At 39.2% G+C, this 26,983-nt stretch overlaps 2 protein-coding genes across 2 annotated transcripts in view; both read right to left on the bottom strand.

Annotated features, from left to right (window-relative positions):
- ZDHHC20 (zDHHC palmitoyltransferase 20) overlaps positions 1-26,983 on the bottom strand; it is a 345,529-nt gene that overhangs the window by 123,104 nt on the left and 195,442 nt on the right. The window lies entirely within an intron of this gene.
- Positions 1-26,983, bottom strand: part of MICU2 (mitochondrial calcium uptake 2) — a 127,853-nt gene that overhangs the window by 32,977 nt on the left and 67,893 nt on the right. Inside the window, exons 5-6 of the mRNA XM_077745339.1 lie at positions 20,951-20,998; positions 19,251-19,333 (exon numbers count right to left, since the gene is read on the bottom strand). Of these exons, the coding sequence (XP_077601465.1) occupies positions 19,251-19,333; positions 20,951-20,998 (131 nt within the window). The remainder of the gene's footprint in view (positions 1-19,250; positions 19,334-20,950; positions 20,999-26,983) is intronic.

The following is a 26,983-nucleotide window of genomic DNA, read 5'->3' as shown; positions in this document are numbered from 1 at the left end:
ACTAGAGATTTGCAGTGGTTTGAAATCAGGCATGATACTTCCAGCTTTGATTTTCTTATGCAAGATTGCTTTGGCTATTAGACATCTTCTGTGGTTCCAAACAAATTTTAGGACTGTCCTATTTCTATGAAAAATATCACTGGAATTTTGGTAGGGAGTGCATTCAATTTATAGACTGCTTTGGGTAATATGGACATTTTAGCAATATTCTTCCAATTCATAACCATGGAATATCTTTCCATTTATTTGTGTCTTCTTCAATTTCTGTCATTAATGTATTGTGGTTTTCAGACTACAGGTCTTTCACCTCCTTGGTTAAATTTACTCCTAGGTATTTTATTTTTTTTGATGCAGTTTTAAATGGAATTGTTTTCCTAATTTTTCTGATAGTTCATTGTTAGTGTATAAAAGCATCAACAGATTCCTGTACATTGATTTTCTATCCTCACCTTTACTGAATTTGTTTGTTAGTCCTGCCCCACAAACAAGTACTTTTCTATACATAACATAGTGTTGTCCACATATGGTGGCAGTTTTGCTTCTTCCTTTCCAGTTTGGAGGCCTTTTCTTTCTTTTTCTTGCCTGACTGCTCTGGCTGGGACTTCCAATACTATGTTGAATAAAAGTAGTGAGAGTGGGCATCTCTATTTTATTCCTGATCTTAGAGGAAAAGCTTTCAGCTTCTTACCATTAAGCATGATGTTGGCTGTGGGTTTGTAAAATCAGCCTTATTAAGTGGAGGTAGGTTCCCTTTACACCCACTTTGTAGAGATGTTTCATCCTAAATTGATGTTGAATTTTGTCAAATGCTTTTTCTGCATCTGTTCAGAGGATGGTATGATTTTTATCCTTCATTTTGTTGATGTGGTGTGCTATGTAAATTGATTTGCAGATGCTGAAGCATCCTTGCCCCTGAAATAAATCCCACTTGAACATAATGTATGATTTTGTTAGTGTATTACTGAGCTCAATTTGATGATAATTTGTTGAGGATTTTGCATCTATGTTCATCGAGGATATTGACCTAGAATTTTTTCTTTTCTTTTTCTTTCCTCCTACCCTCCCTCCCTTCTGTTTTTCCTTTTCTCCTTCCTTCCTTTGTGGTGTCTTGTTTGATTTTAGTGCCAGGGTAATGTTGGTCTTCTTGTAAAATGAGTTTGGAAGCATTCTCTCTTCATTTTTTTTTTCAAAGATTTTCGTAGTACAAGTATTAAATGTTCTTTGAATATTTGGGAGAATTCACCAGTAAAGCCATCTGGTCCTGAACTTTTGTTTGTTGAAAAGTTGCTGATTACTGATTCAGTCTCTGTACTGGTAATCAGTCTAATTCAGATTTTCTATTTCTTCATGATTCAGACTTAGATGATTTTATGTTTCTAGGAATTTATCCATTTCTTCTAGTTGTTCAGTCTTTTGAGAGTATGATTCTTCACAGATGTCTCTTATGATTCCTTTTATTTCTGTGGTATCAGATGTAACCTCCTTTCATTTCTGATTTCATTTCTTTGAGCATATTTTTCTTGATGAGGCTATCCAACGGTTTGTCAACTTTTAGTTCTCTTCATTTTTCAATTTTTATTTAAAAAATGTTTATTTTTGAGAGAGGAAGAGAGACAAAGCACGAGTTGGGAAGGGGCAGAGAGAGGGAGACACAGAATCAAAAGCAGGCTCCAGGCTCTGAGCTGTCAGCAGAGAGCCCAATGTGGGGCTCAAACCCAAGAACCGTGAGATCATGAACTGAGCTGAAGTTGGGACACTTAACCAACTGTGCCACCTCATGTAGTTCTCTTAAAAGAATCAACTCTTAGTTTTATTGATTTCTTCTATTGTCTTTTTAGTCTTTACTTCATTTATTTCTTCTCTGATCTTAATTATTTTCTTCCTTCTACTAATTTTGGGCTTCATTTGTTCCTCTTTTTCTAGATCCTGTAGGTGTAAAGTTAGATTAATATTCTTCTTGTTTCTTGTTTTTAAAATTTTTAAAAAATGTTTTATTTATTTTTGAGAGACAGACAGACAGATAGACAGAGTATGAGTGGGGGAGGGATAGAGAGAGAGGGAGACACAGAATCCGAAGCAGGCTCCAGGTTCGGAGCTGTCAGCACAGAGACTGATGCGGGGCTTAAACTTGCAAACTGTGAGATCATGACCTGAGCTGAAGTTGGACTCTTAACCGTCTGAGCCACCCAGGTGCCCCAAGATTATTTTTGTTTCTTAAGACAGACCCATATTACCATAAAGTTACTTAGATTTTGATTTGTTTGTATTTTAATTAGTCTCAAGGTATTTTTTTTAACTTCTCTTAATTTTTTCATTGACCTGTTGGTATTCAGTAGCATAGTGTTCAATTTTCACACATTTGGATTTTTCCAGTTTTCTTTTTGTGACTCATTTCTTGTTTCATACCAGAGTGGCCTGAAAAGATGCTTGATATGATTTCAATCTTCTTAAATTTGAGACTCGTTTTGGGATCTATCCTGGAGAATGTTCCATATGCACGTAAGAAAAATGTGTATTCTGCTGCTATTGGATGAAATATCTGTATGTATCAAGTCCATTTGGTCTAATGTGTTGTTTAAGGCTGATGTTTACTTAGTGGCTTTCTGTCTAGATGAACTCTCCATTGACGTAAAGGGGATATTAAAGTCCTCTACTATTATTGTATTGCTGTTGATTTCTCCTTTTATGTCTGTTAATATTGCTTTATATATTTATATTTATATATTTAGTTGCTCCTATGCACAAGTCTTATATATTCTTGCTGGATTGAACCCTTTATCATTATGTAATGCCCACCTTTGTCTTTTATTACAGTTTCTTTTAAAGTCTATTTTGTCTGATTTAAGTAAAGCTACTTATTAGCTTTCTTCTGGTTTCCATTTGCACGAACTATCTTTGTTCATCTCTTCAGTTTTCAGTCTGTGTGTGTCAGATCTGAAATGAGTCTCTTGTAGGTAAAATATAGATGGGTCNAATCCATTCGGTCACTCCATATCTTTTCTTAATAACTTAGGCCATTTACATTTAAAGTAATTACAGATAGGTATTTATGTACTGTCATTTTGTTGATTGTTTTTTAGTGGTTTTGTAGTTCCTCTTTGTTTCTTTCTTCTTCTCTGGCTCTCTTCCCTGTGGTTACATGCTCTTTTTTAGTGTTAGGTTTAGATTCCATCCTAATGGTCTTTTGTGTATCTACTACGATTTTTGGATTGTGGTTACTAGGAGGCTTACATGTATCTGCCTGTATGCGTGTCTATGTGTGTGTGCGTGTGTGTGTGTGTGTTTGTGTATTAGTCTATTTTACATTGATAACATGTTAAGACTGCACTCTAAAATCCTACATTTTTACTCCTTTCCCCTTGCACAGTTTATGTTTTTGATGTCACATTAAACATCTTTTTATTTTTGTACATCCATTAACTATTGTATTATATATAGTATGTAATTTTAACTTTTATTATGTATAGTTATTTTAACTTTTTTAAGCTTCATGCCAGATTTCTAAGTGATTCGTCCACTACATTTGGTATATATTTGCATTTACTATTGACATTTTTTATGTTTCCTTGTTACCAATTAGTTCCCTTTCTTTTCAGATTTAAGAAGTCCCTTAAAATTTCTTGTAAGGCCAGTTTAGTGGTGGCAAACTCCTTTAGTATTTGCTTGTCTTGAACACTCTTTACTTCTCCTTCAATTCTGTCAATTCTGAATGACAACCTTGCTGAGTAAAGTATGCCTGGTTAAAGTTTGTTGCTTTCAGCACTTTGAATATCATGCCATTCCCTTCTGGCCTGCAAAGTTTCTGCTTAAAAATCTGGTGACAGTCCTATGGAGTTTCCCTTGTACATACAAGTTGTTTTTCTCTTGGTGCTTTTAAGAGTCTCCCTCTATCTTCAAAGTTTAACGTTTTAGAGATAATTGGTCTTGTGGATACCACTGGGTTTGTCTTACCTGGAATTCTCTGTGCTTCCCGTAATTGGAGGTCTGTTTGGGACTCCTAACTGCGAATGTTTTTCTGCTTGTTGTTGTCCTCTAGGTCCCTTAAACTATCTTCAGATTTTAACATTATTTTATTTTTTTTTCTTTTTGCTGCTTTGTGTGGGTGAGTTCCACTGCCCTGTCTTCCAGGTCACTGGTCCTTTCCTCTTCATATAGTATGCTATGAGACCCTTTAGTGTGTTTTTCAGTTCAGTTATTGTGTTCTTTAGCTCTGTGACTTCTGTCTGGTATATATATTTTTATATCTTCTGTCTCTTTGTTAAAGTTCAGTCTGTACTCATCCATTCTTCTCATAAGACAGGCAAGCATATTTATGACGACCATTACTTTCAACATTTTATCAGGTAAATTACTTATCTCCATTTTGTTGAGGTGTTTTTCTGGAGTTATCTTGTTCTTTTATCTGGAACACATTCTTCTGTTTTTTTCCTTCTCATTTTGTTTGATTCTATTTGTTTCTACATATGAGCCAAAACAGCTGAAACTGCATCTTGATGGAGTGGTCACAGGAAGACAGGAGATGTGTTTCAGTCAGCTAGCTGCTCATGCAGTGCCCTGGAAGTGGTAGCTGTCAATTGTCTCTTCAATTGTTTCAGTCATGTGGGGCCCCGAAATTCAATCCTCCGTGGCCACCAGAACTAGGTATTTAAGGGGCATCCTTCATGTGGACTGCACACACCTGTCAATTTGGCATGATAGGGCAAGCCCCCTTCCACGTTTAGAAGGGCTAGGCCATGGGAGAGTGCATGGGTAGGGCAAAGAGCAGTAGCAAGGTAAAATGAGACTGAAATAATGATGTTTGTGAACATCCTCACCTCCAGCTGCTCCTCCAGCAGATGCTTTTAAGATTAGCCAATGAGGGGCACCTGGGTGGCTTAGTCGGTTAAGTGTCCGACTTTCGCTTAGGTCATGATCTCGCGGTTCGTGGGTTCGAGCCCCGCGTTGGGCTCTGTGCTGACTGCCAGCTCAGAGCCTGGAGCCTGTTTCAGAGTCTGTGTCTCCCTCTCTCTCTGACCCTCCCCTGCCCACGCTGTCTCTCTCTCTCTCCTAGAAATAAATAAAAAATATTTAAAAAAAAAAAGATTAGCCAATGAATTTCCTTCACATATGGCCTAAGCACTTTGCAACCTACCACTTTTATGCTGAATCCTGGGGTGAGTGAGTCTGTGTATGAGTTCTTTAAGAGTAGAGTCTCAGTTTTCTACAGCCCTTTGGATCTCCTGAATGTTTTTCAATGTTTTGGGGGCTCACCTCTTCAGTGTAGCCTCCAAGAGTGCCTGACATGCGGCTTGAACCCCCTCAGGGATACATTTTTATCTGTAAGATCCTTCCCATTTGTGGATGGCCATGCTGGGGAGTAGGTTTTTTTTTTTTTTATAAGAATGTGTCTCTATTTCTTTTATCCATTTTCATGCGGTCTTTTTATCTTTTAGTGTGGAGAAGCTGTTTAGCTAGTTTTCAGGTCTTTTTCAGAGGGAAGTGATACATATGCAGCTACAGAGTTGGTGCGTCCATGGGAGGAAGTGAGTTTAGGGTTTTCCTATACCCATTTCCTTTATGCAGTTATTTATTACAATTTTTAAAATGTTTATTTATTTTTGAGAGACAGAGAGATACAGCATGAGCTGGGGAAGGACAGAGAGAGAGGCAGACACAGAACCCAAAGCAGGCTTCCAGGCTCTGAGCTGTCAGCACAGAGCCCAACATGGGGCTTGAACTCACAAACTGCAAGGTCATGACCTGAGCTGAAGTCAGACGCTTAACTAACTGAGCCACCCAGGTACCCCTTTATGCAGTTATTTTAAATTGACTATATCATGCTCCATGAGTTATCAAGTTTACTGCTTTATTTCTATGATAAGCCTAACCCTGTATAGGCTTAGAAGGTTGACCTTTATAATCTTACACTTAAAAAAATCAATGCCATATCCTAACATGCTCTTTTTGTTTTCTTAATTCATAAGTTGATCATCTAAGAATTTTCCAAACATTTAAGGCAAAAATTGTAGTATTTACAAAGTGTTGCATAAATTCAGCATGTTAAATTACACGAAGAAAAAGTATTCAGAAACTCATTATTTTTAAATGTTTATTTTGAGAGAGAGAATACGCAAGTATGCCCAAGTGGGAGGGGGGGCAAAGGGTGAGCTCATGAGAGAATCCCAAGCAGGCTCTGCACTGTCAGCATGGAGCCTGAGGCAGGGCTCAGACTCACAAATTGCAAGATCATGACCTGAACCAAAATTAAGAGTTGGATGCTTAACTGACTGAGCCACCCAGGTTCCCACCCCCCAATTTTTAAAGTAGGTATGCTCAACAATCTTAGGAGTGAAGGCTGTACATGCAGTAAAAGAGACTTCTCTAGTCTCTTGGAGTAGGAAACATACACTGTGAGAAGAGATGGGAAGAAGACAAAGAGAAAAAACAATGTGCCCTCTGTTGCCTTTTTTCAGTTTAATGTTCAGTGTCTCCTTTATCTGTAGGCTTTGTCATTCAGACTTGGGTTTCACCAAACATTACTATAATGAATCAGAACTTTGGTCTTTGTAAGCATGACAGTGACATTACCAGAGGCTCTATCAGTCCACTTTATAAAATTAGTTCCAATGTTACAAATCTCGGGATGTATGTACAGTGGATACAGTACTTCTAAGACTGGGCTCCCTATGCCTTGTGACTGCCAAAAATAAAAGCAGAAAGTTCATTCACATCTGAGGGATTTATGGTTTGTGTACATGCTAACAGTTTAATTAACATAACAGAATTTTACCTTCATATAGAATAGCCTTTTCGTAATTATTAGGCTCTACCTGAGTAGTAATCTTAAATACATCCTCTTCTCGTACCTGAGGTAGACTGAGGGAGGTGGAGCGTAGTGGTACCCTGCGTAACACAGCTACTTCAGGTCCTACTTGTGCAGACAGATAGGTTTTCTACCTTAAACTAGTATCAAATTAATTTCCTTCCTTAAATATTAAGCATCTCAGAAGAATAATTTTTACCTATTAACATCGAATTTGCATTTCCTTTTTTTATTTTTGGAGACTAACTGTATAATCGATTATTTAAACCAGGTACTTGTAAAAGAGGTCACTAAAAATAACTGCAGTCAGACCGCAGGAGTAACCACTGGACTGTCTACATCTGAGCAAATGGGGCTGTATGTCTATTCTAGTGACAGGAAGAGTGACAAAAGGTTTTTTTTTCAGCTATATTTTTAATTCAGCAAGTTATTATTTTTTCCCCAGATTTTATTTAAATTCAAGCAAGTTAGGGGCGCCTGGGTGGCTCAGTCAGTTGAGCGACCGACTTCAGCTCAGGTCATGATCTCATGGTTTGTGGGTTCGAGCGCCGCGTCATGCTCTGTGCTGACAGCTCAGAGCCTAGAGCCTGTTTCAGATTCTGTGTCTCCCTCTCTCTCTGCCTCTCCCCTGCTCACGCTCTCTCTCTCTCAGACATAAATAAAAACATTAAAAAATTTAAATTTAAGCTAGTTAACATATAATGTAGTATTGGTTTCAGGAGTAGGATTTAGTGATTCATCAGTTCCATATAACACTCAGTGCTCATCCTAAGTACCTTCCTTAATACCCATCCCCCCACCTATCTCTCCTATTTAAGTCTTAGGGCTCTCTGTTTTTATTTTATTTATTTTCCCTTCCTTCCCCTATGTTCATTTGTTTAGTTTCTTAAATTCCACATATGAATGAAATCATATGGTATTTGTCTTTCTCTGACTTATTTAGCTTAGCATATAATATACTCCAGCTCCAACAACTGCCACTCACTGCAAATGGCAAGATTTCATTCTTTTTGATGGCCAAGTGATATTCTGATGTATGTGTATGTGTATGTATGTGTGGGTATATGTACATTATTCACATGGATACACACACATACATACATTCATACATCAAATTTTCTTTATCCATTCATCAGTTGATGGACATGGGCTGTTTCCATAATTTGGCTATTGTTGATACTGCTGCTATTAACAATGGGGTACATCTGCCCCTTCGGATCAGTATTATTGTATACTTTGCATAAATACAATTGTTGTATTGTGCAATTGCTGTGTTGTAGGGTAGTTCTATTTTTAAGTTTTTGAGGAATTTCTATACTGGTTTCCAGAGTGGCTGCACCAGTTTCCAACCTCACCAATGGTGTAAGAGGGTTTCCCTTTATTTGCACCCTCACCAACATTTGCTGTTTCCTGAGTTAACTTTAGCCATTTTGACAGGTGTGAGGTAGTATCTCATTGTGGTTCTGATTTGTATTTTCCTGATGATGGGTGATGTTGAGAATTTTTTCAAGTGTCTGCTAGCCACTTGTGTGTCTTCTTTGGAGAAATGTCTGTTCATGTCTTCTGCTCATTTCCTAACTGGATTATTTATTTTTTGGGTGTTGAGTTTGATAAGTTCTTTATAGATTTTGGACACTAGCCCTTTATGTGGTATGTCATTTGCAAGTATGTTCTCTCATAACATAGGTTGCCTTTGTTTTGTTGACTGTTTCCTTCACTGTGCAGAAGCTCCTTATCTTGAAAAAGTCCTAATAGTTCATTTTTGTTTTTGTTTTCCTTGCCTCCCAAGATATGTCAAATAAGAAGATGCTACAGCTGAGGTCAAAGAGGTTTCTGCCTGTTTTCTCCTCTAGGGTTTTGATGTTTTCTGGTCTCACATTTAGGTCTTTCATCCATTTTTTAAAAATGTTTTATTTATTTCTGAGAGAGAGAGAGCGAGAGCGAGAGCGAGCGCATGAGTGGGGAAGGTCAGAGAGAGAGGGAGACACAGAATGTGAAACAGGTTCCAGGCTCTGAGCTGGCTGTCAGCACAGAGCCCGATGCGGGGCTTGAACCTGCAAACCGTGAGAACATGACCTGAGCCAAAGTCGGACGCTTAACCGACTGAGCCACCCAGGTGTCCCTCATCCATTTTGAATTTATTTTTGTGTATGGTGTAAGAAAGTGGTCCAGGTTCATTCTTCTGCATGTCACTGTTCAGTTTTCCCCACACTATTTGTTGGACACTGTCTTTTTTCCATTGGATATTCTTTCCCTCTTTGTGGAAGATTAGTTCATCATACAATTATGGGTCCATTTCTGGATTTTCCAACCTTCTCCATTGATCTCTGTCCTGTCCCACTGACCATACTGTCTTAATGATTAGAGCTTTATACTACAGCTTGAAGTCTGGAATTTTGATGCCTCCTGCTTTGTTTTTCTTTTTCAACATTACTTTGGCTATTTGGGATTTTTTTCTGGTTCCATACAAATTTCAGAATTGTTTCAGAATTTCTAGTTCTGTGAAAAATGCTGTGTTATTTTGATAGGGATGCACTAAATGTGTAGATTGCTTTGGGTAGTACAGACATTTAACAATATTTGTTCTGATCCATGAGCATGGGATGTTTTTCCACTTCTTTGTGTCTTCTTCAATTTCTTTCATCAGCGTTTTACAGTTTTCAGGGTACAGACCTTTACCTCTTTGGTTAGGTATATTCCTAGGTACCTTATGGTTTTTGGTGCAATTGTAAATGGGATTGATTCCTCGATTTCTCTTTTCTGCTGCTTCATTATTGGTGTATAGAAATGCCATAGATTTCTGTACGTTCATTTTATATCCTGTGACTTTGCTGAAATCAGGTTATCAGTCCTAGCAAATCTTTTTTTTTTTTGGTGGAGTCTTTCGGGTTTTCCACATAAAGTATCTGCGAGGACTAAAAGTTTGACTTCTTCCTTGCCGACCTGGATGCTTTTTAGTTCTTTCTGCTGTCTGACTGCTGAGGCTAGGACTTCCAGTATCATGTTGAACAGTGGTAAGAGTGAACATTCCTGTTGTATTCCTGACTTTAGGATAATACTAGCTGTGGGCCTTTTGTATATGGCCTTTATGATGTTGAGGTATTTTCCTTCTATCCCTACTTCCTTGAGGGTTTTTATCAAGAAAAGATGCTGTATTTTGTCAAATGCTTTTTCTGTGTCTATTGAGAACACCACATGGTTATTATCCTTTCTTTTATTAATATGGCATATCATGTTGATTTGCAGATATTGAATCCCCCTTGCACCCCAGAAGTAAATCCCACTGGTTGTGGTGATTTATTCTTTTAATAGACTGTGGGACCTGATTTTCTAGTGTCTTGTTGAAAAGTTTTGCATCCATGTTCATCAGGGATATTGGTCTGCAATCTTTCTTTTTAATGGGTCTTGGTCTGGTTTTGGAATTAAGGTAATACTGGCCTCACAGAATGAGTTTGGAAGTTTCCTTCCATTTCTATGTTTTGGAACAGTTTCAGAAGTATAGGCAGGAATTCTTTAAATATTTGGTAGAATTCCTCTGGGAAGCCATCCACTACTGGACTCTTGTTTGTTGGGAGATTTTTTGATTATTAGCTCAATTTCTTTGCTGGTCATTATGAGTCTGTTCAAATTTTCTATTTCAATGTTTTGGTAGTTTATGTTTCTAGGAATGCATCCATTTCTTCCACTTCGCCCAACTTGTTGGCATATGATTGCTCATCATTTATTTTGGCTCTAATCTTTATTATTTCCCTTCTTCTGCTGGATTTGAGCTTTATTTGGTGTCCTTTTTCCAGCTCTTTTAGATGGAAGGTTAGGTTGTGAGTTTGAGACTTTTGCTTCTTGAGCCATGGCCTGTATTGCTACATACTTTCCTCTTATGACTGCCTTTGCTACATTCCAAAGATTTTGGACTGTTGTCTTTTCATTTTCATTTACTCTCATGTATTTTTTTTTTAATTTCTTCTTTAATTTCCTGGTTAACCTATTCATTCTTTCATAGGACGTTCTTTAACCTCCAAGTTATTTGTGGACTTTCCAAATTTTTTTCTTGCGACTGACTTCAAGTTCCACAGCACTGTGGTCTGAAAATATGTATGGTATGATCTCTATCTTGTACTGGTTGAGGCCGGATTTGTGACCCAGTTTGTGATCTATTCTGGACAATGTTCTATGTGAAGTTGAAAAGAATTTGTATTGTGCTACTTTAGGAGAAAATACTCTGAAATTATTTGTTAAGTCCACCTGGTCCAGTGTGTTCTTCAAAGCCATTGTTTCCTTGATGATCTGCTTAGATGATCTGTCCATTGCTAAAAATGGGGTGTTAAAGTGCCCTACTATTACTATATTATTATCAGTGAGTTTCTTTAAGTTTGTTATTAATTGATTTGTATATTTGGCTGCTTGCATGTATGGGGTATAAATATTTAGAACTGTTAGATATTCCCGTTGAGTAGATCCCTTTATTAGGATTCAGTGCCCTTCTTCAACTCTTATTACAGTCTTTGGTCTAAAATCTTGTTTGTCTGACATAAGTATGGCTACTTCAGCTTTCTTTTGATGCCCATTAGAATGAAAAACGGTTCTCCATCCCCTCACTTTCAATCTGGAGGTGTCTTTGGGTCTAAAATGAGTCTACTGTAAGCAGCGTATCGATGGGTCTTGTTTTTTAAATCCATTCTGATACCCTATGACTTCTGATTGGAGTATTTAGTCAACTTACATTCAGAGTAATTACTGACGGTATGAAATCAGTGCCATTGTATTACCTGTAAAGTTGTATTCCTGTAGGTCATCTCCGGTCCTTTCTGGTCTTGGTTGCTTTTGGTCTCTCTCTCCCACTCAAAGGGTCCCCTTTAATAATTTTTATAGAGCTGGTTTAATGTTTACAAACTCTTTTAGTTTTTGTTTGTCTTGGAAACTCTTTATCTCTTTCTATTCTGAATGACAGCTTTGTTGGATAGAGTATTCCTGGATGCATATTTTCCCCAGTTAGCATGGTGAGTATATCATACCACACCCTTCTGGTCTGCCAGGTTTCTGTGGGCAGGTCTGCTGCTAACCCTTATGTGTCTACCCTTGTACGTTAAGGGTCTTGTCCCCTTGTAGGTTAAGGGTCTTTTCCCTTTCTCTCTTTATCTTTGTATTTTGCAAGTTTCACTGATATGTCTTGGTACTGACCTGTTCTGTTGATTTTCAGGAGAGTTCTCTGTGCCTCTTGGATTTGAATGCCTATTCCTTCCCCAGATCAGGGAAGTTATCAGTTTTATAATTTGTTCAAATAAACCTTCTCTCCCTTTTTCCTGGCTCTTCTTCTTTTTCTGGGACTGGTATGATATGAATATTATTGTACTTCATGGAATTGCTGAGTTCCCTAAGTATATATTCATGATTGAATACTTTTCTTTCTCTCTTTTCAGCTTCATTATTTTCCATAATTTTATCTTCTATATCACCCATTTGTTCCTTTGCTTCTTCCATCTTCATTGAGATTACATCCAGTTTGTTTTGCAACTCAGTTATAGCATTATTATTTTGATCAGGCTAGTTTTAAGATCTTTTATCTCTGCAGCAAGGGTTTCTCTGGTGTCTTCTATGCTTTTTTCAAGCACAGGTATTATCCTTATGACTAATGTTCTAAATACTTGTTCAGATATAATGCTTATATCTGTTTTGAGCAGACTGTGGTTTATTCTTGATCTTTCTTTGGTGGGGGGAGAGGGGGATTCCTCCATCTTGTCATTTTATCTAGGTTTCTGTCTTGGTGTGTGTTATGAAAGCTTGTTATGTTTCCTGCTCCAAGAGTAATGCTATCTTAAGAAGGGGCCATACACTGTCCAGGGCCTGGCACTTCAGAAAGTGTTTTATGGTGTGAGTTGTCTGCACTTTGCTACTGTGATTTGGCTGTTCTTTCCCTGAGGTCAGTCCTCTGCAGAACTCCTCCCTGCTTGCAGAGGGTAGTGTTTGGACTTTCAACGAGGTTGCTTTGATTGGTTGGTTAAAATAAGCCTGCCAGGTTCTCTCCCTCAAATTACAAAGACTGTTTTCTTAATCCTCAGATTGTTCCCTAGGTGTGCAAAATGATTTGGTGTTGATCCAGCTGTGCTTGAGGGATGAGGCAAGCCCAGGGTCTCCCTGCTACTCTGCCATCTTAACTCCTCCAATCGATTTTGCATTTCCTATCCGCTCTTTAGTCCTCTGCTCTAGGGCATTGGTCCCGACCACTATTTTCAAACTGCTTCTGTAATGGTTCCCAAAGATCTACAAAATTCAAGTTCTCTACTCTGCTGCTATCCAACCTGACCACTTTTAGAAAGTTTGATATTAAACATTACTTCATTCTTGCTCTTTTCCTCCCTAGTTCCATTATCCTGCACTTTCTGAAATTTTTAAAATTTCTTCTGTACTCTGCTCCTTCTCAATTTCATTGTCTTCTCAATTTCAGCTTGACCTTCTAAATGCAATTGTTTTCCAAGACTCTGATCTTATCCCTCTTCACGCTACATTCTCCCCTTTAGGTCATGTACTCTCATGACTTAATGATCACCTCCATCAGGATGCTTCCTAATCCTGGCTACATTCTTATGTCCAGACAGTTGCGTGCTACTCATGTCTATCTCTACAGGGATGGCCCCAAAGTTTATAAAGGTCAACACTTCCAATCTCAGAGTTAAGATCTTTTTCAACCCAGTCCTCTTTTGCATTCTCCTTCAATGAGGCAGGCTAACACTGAGGAAAGAGCAGGGCTGTAGAACTGGATGGACTGGAATCAAATCATGGCTACAATACTATCAATTTTATATTTAAAATGGGGATACTGCTACTTACTTTGTAGGTTGCTGTAAAGATGCAATAATGTAACATATACGTTGAACGTAACCAAACCTCCATAAGAACTAGTCTTCTTTTCTCTTGGATCAGTTAGTACTATCATACTTCCTAGTTAGGCTGGCTGGAAAAAGGAGTGACCTCTACGTCTCCTTTCCCCTCATCTCTCCAATCCAGCTGGAAACCAGGTTCTACAGAGCCTATTCCACAGCATGTCTTGACTGTATTTCCTACTTTTCATCCACAGCTGTAAACTGGACTACGGTAATAGCTTAACAAGCCTCCTACCTCCAATCTCTTCTAACTCAGCTTTCATACTGTGGACAGAGATGAGTGGTGGAACACTGAAGCGCAATTATATTCATAACAACTGTCTGCTGGTTTCTCCTGACAGCAACGTACAGTTCTCATTAGGGGGTTCTGCCTCTGAGGTGCACATAAGAACAGCAGCAATGCTTTTACAGTGGTCTGTATTTTATAAAGTTTATTTCCCCAAGGGACCTAGTAATGGTCATTTAATCACTGTTGATGCTAAATAGAGCAATACAGTTATTTCTGCTTTCCTTAGCCTGAGTGAAATTGAATTTAAAGATAAATTTATGATGACTACCTGATATTTCCTTTCCTGCTTGCTTTTTGAGTATTTTTTATCTGAGGACCTAAGTAAGAGCCATGATATCTGGAAATTCTTGTTTTGGTTTTGGTTTTCCATTTTGTCCATTTAAAACCACCCTTGTGGAGCCTGGGTTGCTCAGTCGGTTAAGCGTCTGACTTTGGCTCAGGTCATGATCTCGCAGTTCGTTGGTTCGAGACCCGCATCAGGCTCTGTGCTGACAGCTCAGAACCTGGAGCTTGTTTCAGATTGTGTCTCCCTCTCTTTCTGCTCCTCCCCTGCTCATGCTCTGTCTCTCTTCTCAAAAATAAACAAATATTAAACAAACAAACAAAATACCACGTTCAACTACTCGGTCGAATTCCAGGCTGCTTTCACAGCCATTGCTCTGCAATGATAAACTTTATTCATACCGATTCTTTGGTAAGAACAGATTTGCTAACACTTGTTCGCAATGATGTTATAATGAAACAATTTTTATCTTTTCAAACCACGTGTTTTGAATATGTGAAACATTCCCAATATTCTTTAAGCAGTTACTTAAACTCTGTAACTTTCTGTTATAGAAAGTTTTCTCCATAATTTTGTTACTTTTAACGTTTACCACTTCAAGAAGGTGATTTCTGTAAGACTACTACCTGTTTCTCTACACAGTAAGTGACACTTCACATATCTACAAGTGTATTTAGGCAACTTCAATCCTCTGGAACCCTCCAGCTTTCTTAAGTAAGTTGTAAACCCATGCATACAAAAAATCTTTTTCAGCATTTGAAACAATTGTTTTAAGGGGCATATAATAAAATATATATGAAACTTTCTCAGAATTTATAGTCTTGTATATTCTAAAGCAGTGCTGTCCAAAGAAATATAAAGGAACCACAAAAGTAATTCAAAATTTTTGAGTAGCCACATTCAAAAAAGTAAAAAAAATGAAAAGGAATATCCCATATTTCATCAAGTATTCAATATAAAAATCGAGATATTTTACATTCCTTTCTCTTTTCTTCAAAATCCAGTGTGTATTTTACATTTACAGAACAATCTCAACTTAGGTGTTACATTTCATTGGAAATATTTGATCTGCGTTCAGATTTCATAAAATTTACAATTTAAAAGGAGTTCTGTAAATGCAGCTATCTTCAAATATATGTATAAATTTCTTAATACCCAAAGAATTAAATTTTAAGTTTTTATTTAAATTTAAATTCTATATTAATTAAAATTTGCAAACTCAAATTTTCTGGCCACAAGCCAAATTTCAAGGGCCTCAGAGCTACATGTGGCTACTGGCTACTTTACTGGAGCGTCCAGGTATAGATTCTATATTTTATACACAATTTTAACAAGCTTTGTTGCCTGTTTTCCCAGTACAGTGGAGACTGGCAGAAAAACTAGATGACTAGAACTGACCGAAAGATCTCACTGATACCAGTGATAAGAAACTAGTGATATCTTAATTAAAAAAATTTTTTTTATTATTAATTTTTGAGAGAGACAGAGCACAAGCAGGGGAGGGGCAGAGAGAGAGAGGGAGACCTCCACGAGTCTTATCTTTTTCCAGCTGTATTGAGATATAACTGATATACCTCACTGTGTACAGCACGATTTGACTTAGAGGTGCTCTGAAATGATTACTGTAGTAAATTTAGTTAATATCCATCATCTCATACACATGCAAAAAAAAAAAAGGCAAGATAAATCTTTTCTCCTTGTTATGATAACTGCTAGGATTTCCTCTTCTAACCACTTGCTGTGCGTGTACTACGGTCATCATGATGCACATTACACCTCTTGTACTTATCTTCTAGCCAGAAGTTTGTACCTTCTGACCACCTTCCTTCAATTCCCAACCCTGCCTCTGGTAACCTGATCTATTTCTAGGAGTCTGATTTTTTGTTAGATTCTACCTAGAAGTAAGATCATACATTTAGTCTTTCCATGATACCTATTTTTAAGATAGATCCTCATAAAGAAGCCTCTCACCTCCCATTATTTCAGTTGTTCTTCTGTTGAACCTTCTCTGTGTTTTGTGAAGCACACCTAACCACATAAAAATCCAAAGGTGTCTGTTTTAGTGTGAGGGTATATTTTCTGTGTTTCAGGAGACCTTTGAGAATTGTATACCAACATACTGGTCTCAAATATTGAGGGTAGGCTATGGTTATGATGAATTCATTCCTTTCTAGATATTCTAGAATTTAAGTTCCTATACTTGTATACTGGGTTCTTTTTCCTCAAATAAAATGTGGCAAAAAGAAAAAAACCTAACCAATTCAGCAGATTAATCAATGCTCCCTAGTGCCCCTGCAGAACTCAGGGATGGATATTCCCAGTAAGCTCCTGGCCAGTCTCAAGCTTGCATGCATTTTCTTGCTCTCAGCAGTTGAGCTCAATATCTTCTCTCATTTTTGTCTGTTTCCAAACCAGTTATGCTCATTGCACTTGTTACTGTAATTATTTAATTAAATATTACTGTGAAGTAATGGGGTTTTCTGCACCAGAAAGCTGAAGGTAGAAGTTACCTACTTGGGGACACTAGGACTTTTTTTTTTTTTTTTGCCTTGAGAATGTAGCTTCAAAGAAACTGAACTTGGTGAAAGACACCAGAAGAGCCTGAAATGGAAGCAATGAGCACAGAAGACAGTTTGTGAGTTTTTTTTTTTTTTTTTGAATGGTGATATAAACTTCAAATATAAAAGCATCAAAATTTAGTCTCTTATGTCTGGCAACACCCTGAAACGAGTGAGCCGCCAGGCCCCACCAGAAGCTGTGATGTCAAGGACGCCACGGTGGGGCGGCTGCCTCCATTCTTGTTCTGGTGCTCAGCTTGCTTCCCTGGGTTAATGGGCCTCGATTCAAGAAAGGGGTATGTGTGAAGTTCATTTGCAACAATGCAAATATTTGTATCAATGAAAAATGAGTCTGAAAAGAGTTGTTGCAATAAAAATGTGAGAGGAATACTTTAGAATTGTGTTATACAGGGACACTACTTCTAATTAGTTGGGGTACGTCTGCAAAGAGTGGGGAAATATCACAAAAATTGTGAAGGATTCTGCTTCATACCTGTCTTTAACTGATAGCGGCCACGTTAGGTAAAGATGGATTCTACAGTTTAAAACACTGAGAATTTCCTCTGCTACTTTACTGCTTTCTCACACAGGTGTTCATGTCATTTACCTTAGTTTCCCCTGTATGCTAACATTTATGCACTCTTTATACCCTCTTCCAGATTTCTAAAAATGTTAAATATGTATAAGCCTATTTTTTGTAGGATCCCACTGTTTTATAAATTGAAAAAAATTTTTTAATATTTACTTTTTTGAGACAGACAGAGAGAGAGAGAGCGTGTGCACACACCCCAGTGTGCCAGCAGGGGAGGGGCAGAGAGGGAGGGAGAAACAGAATCCCAAGCAGCTCCAGGTTCTGAGCTGTCAGCACAGAGCCCGACGTGGGGCTTGAACCCACGAACGGTGAGATCATGACCTGAGCCAAAGTTGGACACTTAAGTGATGAGCCACCCAGGTGCCCTGCATTGTTTTATAAATTTATTCTCTGATTAGAACTTTTGCTATGTCCTTTGCTTCTAGTCTTTGAGACAGTTTCTTATATATAAAACCAAATATCTTAGTAATTAAATTTGCAGAGCCTGTGGTGTGGAACCTTGTCAAAGGGGTTACTGAGGTATAATTTATATGATGATACAATATACTTGCTTAAACATACAGTTTGATGAGTTCTGACAAATTTATACACCCATGTCACCACCACCCTAATCAGATCCAAAATGCTTCTAGTGCTTCCGGAAGCTGCCTCACGGGAGCTGCAGTCAATTCCTCACTCCCTGTCAGCCCCAGGCGGCCACTGATCTGCTGTCTGTGAGTGCAGATGTGGTCCTTTTCTAGAGGCTCACATCCAGGCAGTGGCGCCCTGTGTACACCCGTTTCAGGCTGATCATCCACGGTGCACTTATCGCTAGTTCGCTCCTTACACTGCTGAGCAGTATTTTACTGTATGCAGGCGATTTGTTTATCTCGGCACTGGGTGAACACTTGGGTTGTCTACAGCTTGGGGCTATTATGAATGAAGCTGTTACGAACATTCATAGCCAGGTCTTCGGGTGAACATGTTTTATTTCTTTGACTAAATACACAGGAGCAGAATTGCCAGGTCATATGCTAAGTATACATTAAGAAGCTGCCAAATTTTCTTTTCTAAAATGTGTGTTTCTTTCACATTCCTAGATGTAAAAGAATCCATTTGCTTCAGGTCTTAAAGGCTTAAAAAAAAAAGAAGTCAGTCATTTATGTATGTACTCATTATCGATGATAGTTCTAGGAAGTTAGTATGTACAAGGCAGTGTGTTACATATTTACTACATTTTATTATTTACTCTACAAAACACTCTAACAGACTAAAAACATTTAACTCTAACTGGCACGTACTCAACAGTTCATGCACCCTGAGCTAGTTTTTAATATTACCATCAACATTCTTGGACTGGAGTAAAACTGACTGCTCACGTGTCCTGGGGTTGTCTCGGAAACACATTTTCACTTGAACATATTTCCAGCACTGCAAATATCAGCCTTGGCAAATTCCTGGAAAATGTGCACCCATTTATACCTATTGCAGCTTTTTCATTTTTCCCCCTATTCTTTATGAAGGTTTAAGTTTTTATTTTTCTTGTTCCTTTTTGCGGGGTGAGGGTGTATAAGAGTAATTCTGAACATATCTATGAAGTCCTTTCTCTTGTATTATCATTATCATAAAAAACAAAACCCTAAAAAATGTAGATGCTTATGTTGATTTCTCCCATAGGAATCTTACACTCTGTTCCTTAACAGTTTCCCTCAAGGCTGTACTATGGAAAATTTAACACTTCTGAATGTATAAATGATTTCTTGACATTGCATATGTAAGCAGTGGATATAGTTTTGATTTTAATGGAAATGTAAAATCACACAAGCACCCAAGTGTTTTATAAGCCAAAAATAAGTAGAATCTACTTACCTTAAAAAATTCCTTTTTCTCAACCATCTCATTACCATCTGCATCCAGCATTTTAAAAGCAACATGAAACCCAGTATGGGGTTCTGCAATTAAGTGAAGAGTGAGTAGTTATTTAAATGTTGGTGAAATGCAAATTATCTGCTGAGCCATAGGTCTTCAAATTTGAAAAAAAGCTTCTAGAAACTATTATGTAAGCTCTTCAACAGAGAAAAATGAACTCTTCTTATAACAATTTTCAAGGGCTGATCTATTTCCATAGGAGTACTGTTCTGCTATTAGATGCTCTGCTTCTCAAAGGAAAATTAATTTGAGAACTTTATTTAAGTCTACCAGGGCTTTCCTAAATTCTCATAGTAGCTTGGCTATTTTCATACTGATTATTACTCTTAATTTCCCTTTCTCAGAGTAGGGTTTTTGTTTTTTAGGTTTATTTGAGAGAGAGCGAGTGAGCAAGAGCGAGCAAGCAGGGGAAGAGCAGAGAGAGAGTGAGGGAGAGAATCCCACGCAGGCTCCAGACTCAGTGTGGAGCATGACATGAAGCTTGATCTCATGACCGCAAGATCATGACCTGAGCCGATATTTACAGTCGGATGCTTAACCAACTGGCGCCCCTCACAGAGTACAGTTTTTAAAAAACTTTTATTTTGAGGGGTGCCCGGGTGGCTCAGTCAATAGAGCCTCTGACTTCAGCTCAGGTCATGATCTCACTGTTCGTGGGTTTGAGCCCCACATGAGGCTCTGTGCTGACAGCCCAGAGCCTGGGGCCTGCTTCAGATTCTGTGTCTCCCTCTCTCTTTGCCCCTCCCCTGCTTGCTCTCCCTCCCTTTCCCTCTCTTAAAAATAAACATTAAAAAACCCAACTTTATTTTGAAATAATTTTAGACCTAAGAAATGTTGTAAAGATAGTATACTGAGTTCTCATACTCTTCACCCAGCTTCCTCTAATGTTAACATGTTATGTAACCACACTATCATTGTCAAACCTAAGAAATTAACACTGGTAATAGTATTTTCAGTCGAACTACAGACTTTATTTGGATTTCATGTTTTTCCATCAATGCTATTTTTCTATTTTAGGATCATATATAACAAATCATGTTGGGGGCGCCTGGGTGGCTCAGTTGGTTAAGTGTCTGACTTCGGCTCAGGTCACGATCTCACGATTCATGAGTTTGAGACCTGCATCTGGCTCTGTGCTGACAGTTCGGAGCCTGGAGCTTGCTTTGGATTCTGTGTTTCCCTCTCTCCCTGCCCCTCCCGTTTGTGCTCTCTCTCTCTCAAAAATAAATAAACGTTAGAAAAAAGAAAGAAAGAAATCATGTTGCATTTAGTTGCTATATTTCCTTACTCTGCTCCAAGCTGTGGAAGTTTCTCACTTGTTCCTGGATTTTCATGACCAGTCTGGAGAGTACTGATCAGGAAGTTTGAAGAATATCTACTGATGGTTTTTAAATATGTGAAAGCTAAGTCTCATTCTTCTGTTCAACAAATCTTTTAAGGAGACAAAGTTATGCGGAGCCACAGTACAAGAGAGGTAGGAGAGATAATCTCATTCAACAGCATCATTTTGTTGACACAGAAGCTAAGATGGCAATGACAATTTTCATGATAAAAAGACATAAATACCAAACTTCCAAAACACTGTTTGGCAAGAACAGAGAATTCCACATGTTCATAGAGAAAAACTGTGGGATACTTACTGGTGAGGATTGTAAGCAAGAAAAGATACTCAGTATAAGATATCAGCCCTGAAAGAGAGAAAATAAAAACATCAGAAAATAAGTCTTAGTTTAGAAGTAATTACACATAGATACTATACAGAGACTTCACCTAATTAAAAACACACACATTGTTACTTTAATTTACCTCTCTCTGGTACAGTGGAAAACTTCTATAGTAGAGAGTAAGGTACAGTACTAATACTTAAAAAAAGATACTGTTTTTTTTCATCAGGTTACTGTTACTAGTAAAAAGGGGGGAGGACGTTGGCTAGCAAAAATCAGGTATCCAGAACAGGTTTTATTTGCATGGCACTTTATGCAATTTGTACTCAAATATCACTACTCATTAATATCTCAAGTGAAGCAAATTTAAACGTTCAGTAGAGGAACAGAGGTCTTGATATACCAAAGGCCAAACTAGATCATTTAAGAGAATTAAATCTTCGCGGCAGTAACCCGATTTTCCTTTGGGAAACCACTCCTACGGCATTCTCAACCACGCAGGTCAGGTGGGTGCCCGTTCTCCCCTCTGACGCTGGATGGTGCGTGGCCTACGCCAATCACGTGCCCTCACGGAAGCCGCGCAGAGCCTGCGAGCAGCTGACCCGAGCGAAGGAGCACTCTGCGCTGGTTAGTCGCGGGGACTTGCGATGGGCCTTGACCTGAGCCAGGTCGTTCAGAGCGTAATTTCTGATGAGAATGCTGAATCATCCACTTCATTTTTTTCCCCCTCCGCCAACCCTCCTGGGCTTTGATGATGTGAGAATGCTTCACTCAGGAATGCGAGGCAGTGGAAAGAGTGCCTGGAACTGCCAGACAGCCGGTGTGCAGGGCCTGAGAATGCAGCTCACCTTAACCGGCAGGTATGAGAGATGGATGCTGGTGATGTCTGAGCCCTGGATTAAGTTGAACTTGAAGCTAACTCTGTGTCTGGCCACTCGCTCTGCGTCTGTCCTTTCTTGCTCAAATAGATAGTGTCTGGTTTTATGTGGATGCAGTGAAATGAACAGCAATAAATACATAAACTGTATCTTGTAAATCATGGCTTCCTGATAAGTTAAAAAAAATTTTTCCCTCCGGATCATCAGTTTGATAGAATAGTGAAATACACAATTTAAAAAACCTCTATTATGGAAAACTTCAATCATACACAAAAGTAGAGAGAATATAATGAATAACTGTATTATATATATCAGCTTCAGTAATTATCAGTTCATGGCAGATTTTGGTTTATACCTCTTTTCATTCCCTTCTCCCCACTGGATTATTTTGAAACAAATCTCATATATTATTTTCACGGTAGAAATTTCAAGCTGTAACTCTAAAAAGACAGCTCCCTCCCTCCAAATGATTATCAATAGTTCCTCAATATCATCAAATTCATATAACTTTGACAAATGTCCCTGTATCAGAAACATAATTTTTCCAGTGTTTTCAAATCAGGATTCAAGAAAGGACCTTGCATTGCACTTGGTTAACGGGTCTCAGGTCCCCCTGTTTTTTTACTGTGGCAAAATACCAATAACAAAATTGATCATTTTAGTCATTTTTAAATGTACAGTGTATTAAGGAAGTTCACATTGGGTTGCAACGATTATCAAAACTTTCTTTTATCACCACAAACTGAAACCCCATACCCATGAAACATGAACTCCATTCTCTTCTGCCTCCAGTCCCTATAATCTCTCTCCGATTTTCTGTCTCTATGAATTTGTCTACACTAGGAATCTCATATAAATGGAATCATACAATATTTGTTTGTCCTTTTGTGTCCGGCTTATTTCACTGAGCATCATGTCATCACGGTTTACCCACATGGTAGCATGTGTCAGAATCCCAATCCTTCTTATGGCTGAATAATGCTCCATTATATGCAAAGGCCGCATTTTGTTTACCCGCCATCTGCTGATGGAATTTGGGCTGTTTCCACTCTTTGGATTTTGTGATTAGTGCTGCTACAAACAGTGGTGTACAAATATCTGTTTGAGTCTCTGCTTTTAATTCTTTTTGGGTATATTCCCAGTGGGGAACTCTTGGATCATATAGTCATTCTATGTTTAATTTGAGTAACACCCATGCTTTTTTCAAAAGCGGTGGCACCATTTTCCATTCCTGCCAACAGTGCAGAGGTTACTCTGCGTTTCTCCACATCCTTGCCAACACGTGTTAATTTTTTTTCTCGATAATAATGGTATTATGTGGTATCTCATTATGGTTTTGATGTGCATTTCCCTAGTGGTTAGTGATGTGGAGCATCTTTTCATGTGGGAATTAGTTGATGTGTATCTTCTCCGAAGAAATGTCTATTCCAGTCTTTCCCTTTCAGTTGCGTTGTTTGGTATTTTTTTGTTGTCGTTGAGTTACAGGAGTCCTTTATAAATACTGGATTTTAACCCCCTATATATGATTTGCAAATATTTTCTCCCATTCTGTGGGTTGCCTTTTCACTCCTTTAGTGTACTTTGATTCACAAAAGCTTAAAATTTGTCTTTTGTCCCCTGTGCTGTAAAATCTCTTTAAAAAAATCTAGGGATTCTCCCTTGTCTTTCCCCCTTCTCTTTTAACACAGTTGTTAAAGATGTATAGTCATCAGTCCTGTGAAGTTTCTTAGAGTCTAGAATTTTGCTGACTGCATCTTCTTGGTGTCATTTCAAATGTTCCTGTAACTTCTATATTTTCTACAAACTAGTACTTGGATCCAGAAGTGTGCTGATATTCACGCTGGATTTTTGGCAAGAATTTGTAATAGATGGTGCTGTATACTTCCATCAAGGAGGCCAGAATAAAAATGTTTATAAAAAATGCGAAATATTACTAAGAGGCAGTGACAGTAAAAGTGACAGACTTTGGAAATATGTGAAATCATCTTCAGAGTTCAGATAATCAGAGAGAGATGTCACAGAGGAAGTAATTCTAAAAACAGTCTTCAAATGATGGATGAAACTTAAATTAAGTGGTGTGGGATAATAGATAAGGCTGAATATGAAGACTTAATGTGAAAGTATGAAAATTAAAGTTATTGGTTGTCAGAAATGTCATGCACATGGAAGAAGCAATGGGACTAAGGCCACTGTGGCAGCCTAGACACGAGGAATGAACGCCCGCAGAGGGTGATGGCAGTGATTTGCCCTCATGGCTCCCCATCAAACAGCACACAGACTCAGGCCCAAGTTCACAGCAAGGCAGGTGACGACTTTACAGCCAGGCAATTCAATGGTTTAGCTACAAGTAACTACAGGCATATATCTTAAATTTAAATAATAACATTAAAATAATATTTTTAATGACTTACATTTTTGTGCATTACCAACTTCTTGGTTGTTTTTATTTTGGAGCAAGGGTGCTTCTTTTTTAACCAAAAAGCCCACAAGTACGTCTTTGGATATTTTTCCTTAAAAATATTCAGGCTTTATATGGGGAGTGAAAGAATTAAATGTGTTTTATCGTATCTTGTACCTGGGAGAATTGCTCTCGTGTTAGTTGAAGGATCAAGATATTTCATCCCTTGGCAGCCTCAAAAAAGTGGAGAGCAGCTTTTTTTCTAATTTTCAAAGGAAGATGGCAGTGTGAAAAATGGCCAGATTGCCAGACTGCCGTGGGCTTAGTGCCAACAGGAGGCCTCACTCTTCTCTTCTCTACAAGGGCACACGTCCTCTAAATGGGGGCTTTGTGAGACAGAAAGCGCCAGTGTCCTTCTTTGCAAGGTGACTTAAATAAGAAGCCTGAATAAACAGAGTTGCGGCGGTACGAGCAGACCCACACCATCAAGTACACTGTGAACAATGCCGTTCTGAACAGCATCCTAGACGCCTGCTCCCTGAGCAGCTTTTAAAGGAAACTGAACTTTGGAAAACAGGAGAAACAGTTTAACATGTGTATCTTACATTTAACTGTAACCTAAATGCAGTTCAATGGCAATGTTTTAAAAGTGCATGTCAAATAGGAAAATATTTTAATAATTACTTTTAAAAATCTGTTAATGAATCCCTAAGGAAGGGCCACGAGAAGAGATGATTAAATTCTGTTAATTACTACGCTTCTCTAAAAATATTTTAAATTTGGAACCATTCTAAAAAGTGACTTGCTGTGGAATGCAGTTTTGAGAACTGTTTCCCTAAGAGAGATGAACACATCTATCATGAGGACATGTTTATATACCTTACAACGTATTTTTAAACTAATATTCAGTACATCTTTAAGAACTGTATTATACTGAGAATTCTGCTCAGTTTAAAATTTAAAAAACCTTTTTAAATGTTTATTTATTTTTGAGAGAGAGAGATGGAATGTGAGCAGGGGAGGGGCAGAGAGAGAGAGAGAGGGAGACACAGAATCCGAATAAGGCTCTAGGCTCCGAGCTGTCAGCACAGAGCCCGATGCTCGGCTTGAACCCACAAACTGTGAGATCATAACCTGAGGTGAAACTGGGCACTTATCTGGCTGAGCCCCCAAAGTGCTCCCATAACTCTGCCCAGTTTACAGAAATGCCTACTAGCTGTACCTGCGGGAGCCACGGAGGAGCAGCAGCCGTGGTTCTGCACTAGCCCTTGGCCGTGGGCCCCAATAGGGGCCACAAGGTGACTAAGCCTGTGCGCGAGCAGAGGCCCCGCTGCGGTCATGGGCGCCTGGGCAAGCACACCGAGTTCGTGCAGGACATGATCTCCAGGAGACGCGCAGCTCTGCCCCCTACAAGCGGTGAGCTGTGGAGCTGCTCAAGGTCTCCAAGGACAGGTGTGCCCTCAAGCTCGTCAAGAAGAGGGTGGGGACACCCATCTGTGCGAGGGAAGCGGCAGCCACGGCTGACTGAACCTCTCCCCTCTGTGTGTAATAAAGCCTTCTTGGAACTTGCAAAAAAAGCATGATAAGTTATCTTTTTCTTTATAACGATGTGTGGTGGATGAGTTATTTTCTTATTTCAAGGATATACTATTTTTTGCTAGTTATGTAAATGTTGATATTCGTGTTATGTGGCAAAATAGAATTATTTTAATTGTTCGCAATGTAGCTAAATTTTACATTTTTCTTCAAGTGACTTCATTATTATCAACAAAGGAATAAAAAAATCAACAAAGTATATGTGAAAAAAGTGTATCTGCTGAATCTCCGTAATATTCGAATTAGTATTTTTTCTTTAAGTTGAAAGTATACATTTCAACTCATGCATTTCAGAGAAAAACATGAAATGACTGTTGTTAGAGCCTCCACAAGGTATTTTCCCTGATCTGCTCCCTGTAAATCTCTGGAGGCAGGGAGGAGAGAGAAGGAAGATAAATCCCCAGGAGGCAAAACTGGAAGACTGTATCTGGATGCATCTGAAGGCTGGGAGCGCAGAGAGAAAGGGATGGAAGAGATACGCTGGGTGAACAGCGGCGCCAGCAAAGGACACTGCGAGTGAGGCTTCGGGGGGGTGCGGTGCGGAGCGCGCCAAGCTCCAGGGGCCAGAGACGCTGAGCAGGGGTGTGGCCAGGGGAGCAGCCGGGCTGGGCATGGAGACGCCGAAGGGGACCTGAGAGTGGGCAGCACGCACGGCTCCTGCCTGGGGAGCACCCGTGACGGATGCGCAGCAGGAGGAAGAGAAACTGATGACAGAAAGGGCGGTACCAAGAGAACTGGGAGAGTGTCGCGTCAAAGAGGACGCGTGCGTTGGGGACCCTGGCTCTCGGGCACGGTGCGGGCGCTGCACGGGCGTTGGCCCCGCTGCGCCTGTGCCAACAGACGGCTCCCTGCTCTTCAGAGGGGCGGCAGGCGCTAGAGCCGCACNGTCAGGCCTTCCGCCGTGGGCTTCCGGCTGGTCTTCCCAACAGTCCGCCAGCAGGGCCTTCTCCGCAGCCCTCCGGGAACGCTGGCCTCGAATGCTTCTAGAAACGCTGGAAACGTGCAATGCCTTACTCCTTCTGGGAGTGCGGCCGGCGCTCCGGCTGTGCGAGGAAGGGGGCCACCTACCCGCAAGGGGAGCGCGTGCGGGGGCTGCCGACTGTACCCGCGGACGGAGAGGACGTACACACGCGGGGC

Source organism: Crocuta crocuta, unplaced genomic scaffold (assembly GCF_008692635.1).
Source record: "Crocuta crocuta isolate KB4526 unplaced genomic scaffold, BGI_CrCroc_1.0 scaffold258, whole genome shotgun sequence".
Taxonomy (NCBI): domain Eukaryota; kingdom Metazoa; phylum Chordata; class Mammalia; order Carnivora; family Hyaenidae; genus Crocuta; species Crocuta crocuta.
The sequence above is the reverse complement of the archived record's forward strand: the minus strand, read 5'-3'. Positions and strand labels throughout refer to the sequence as shown.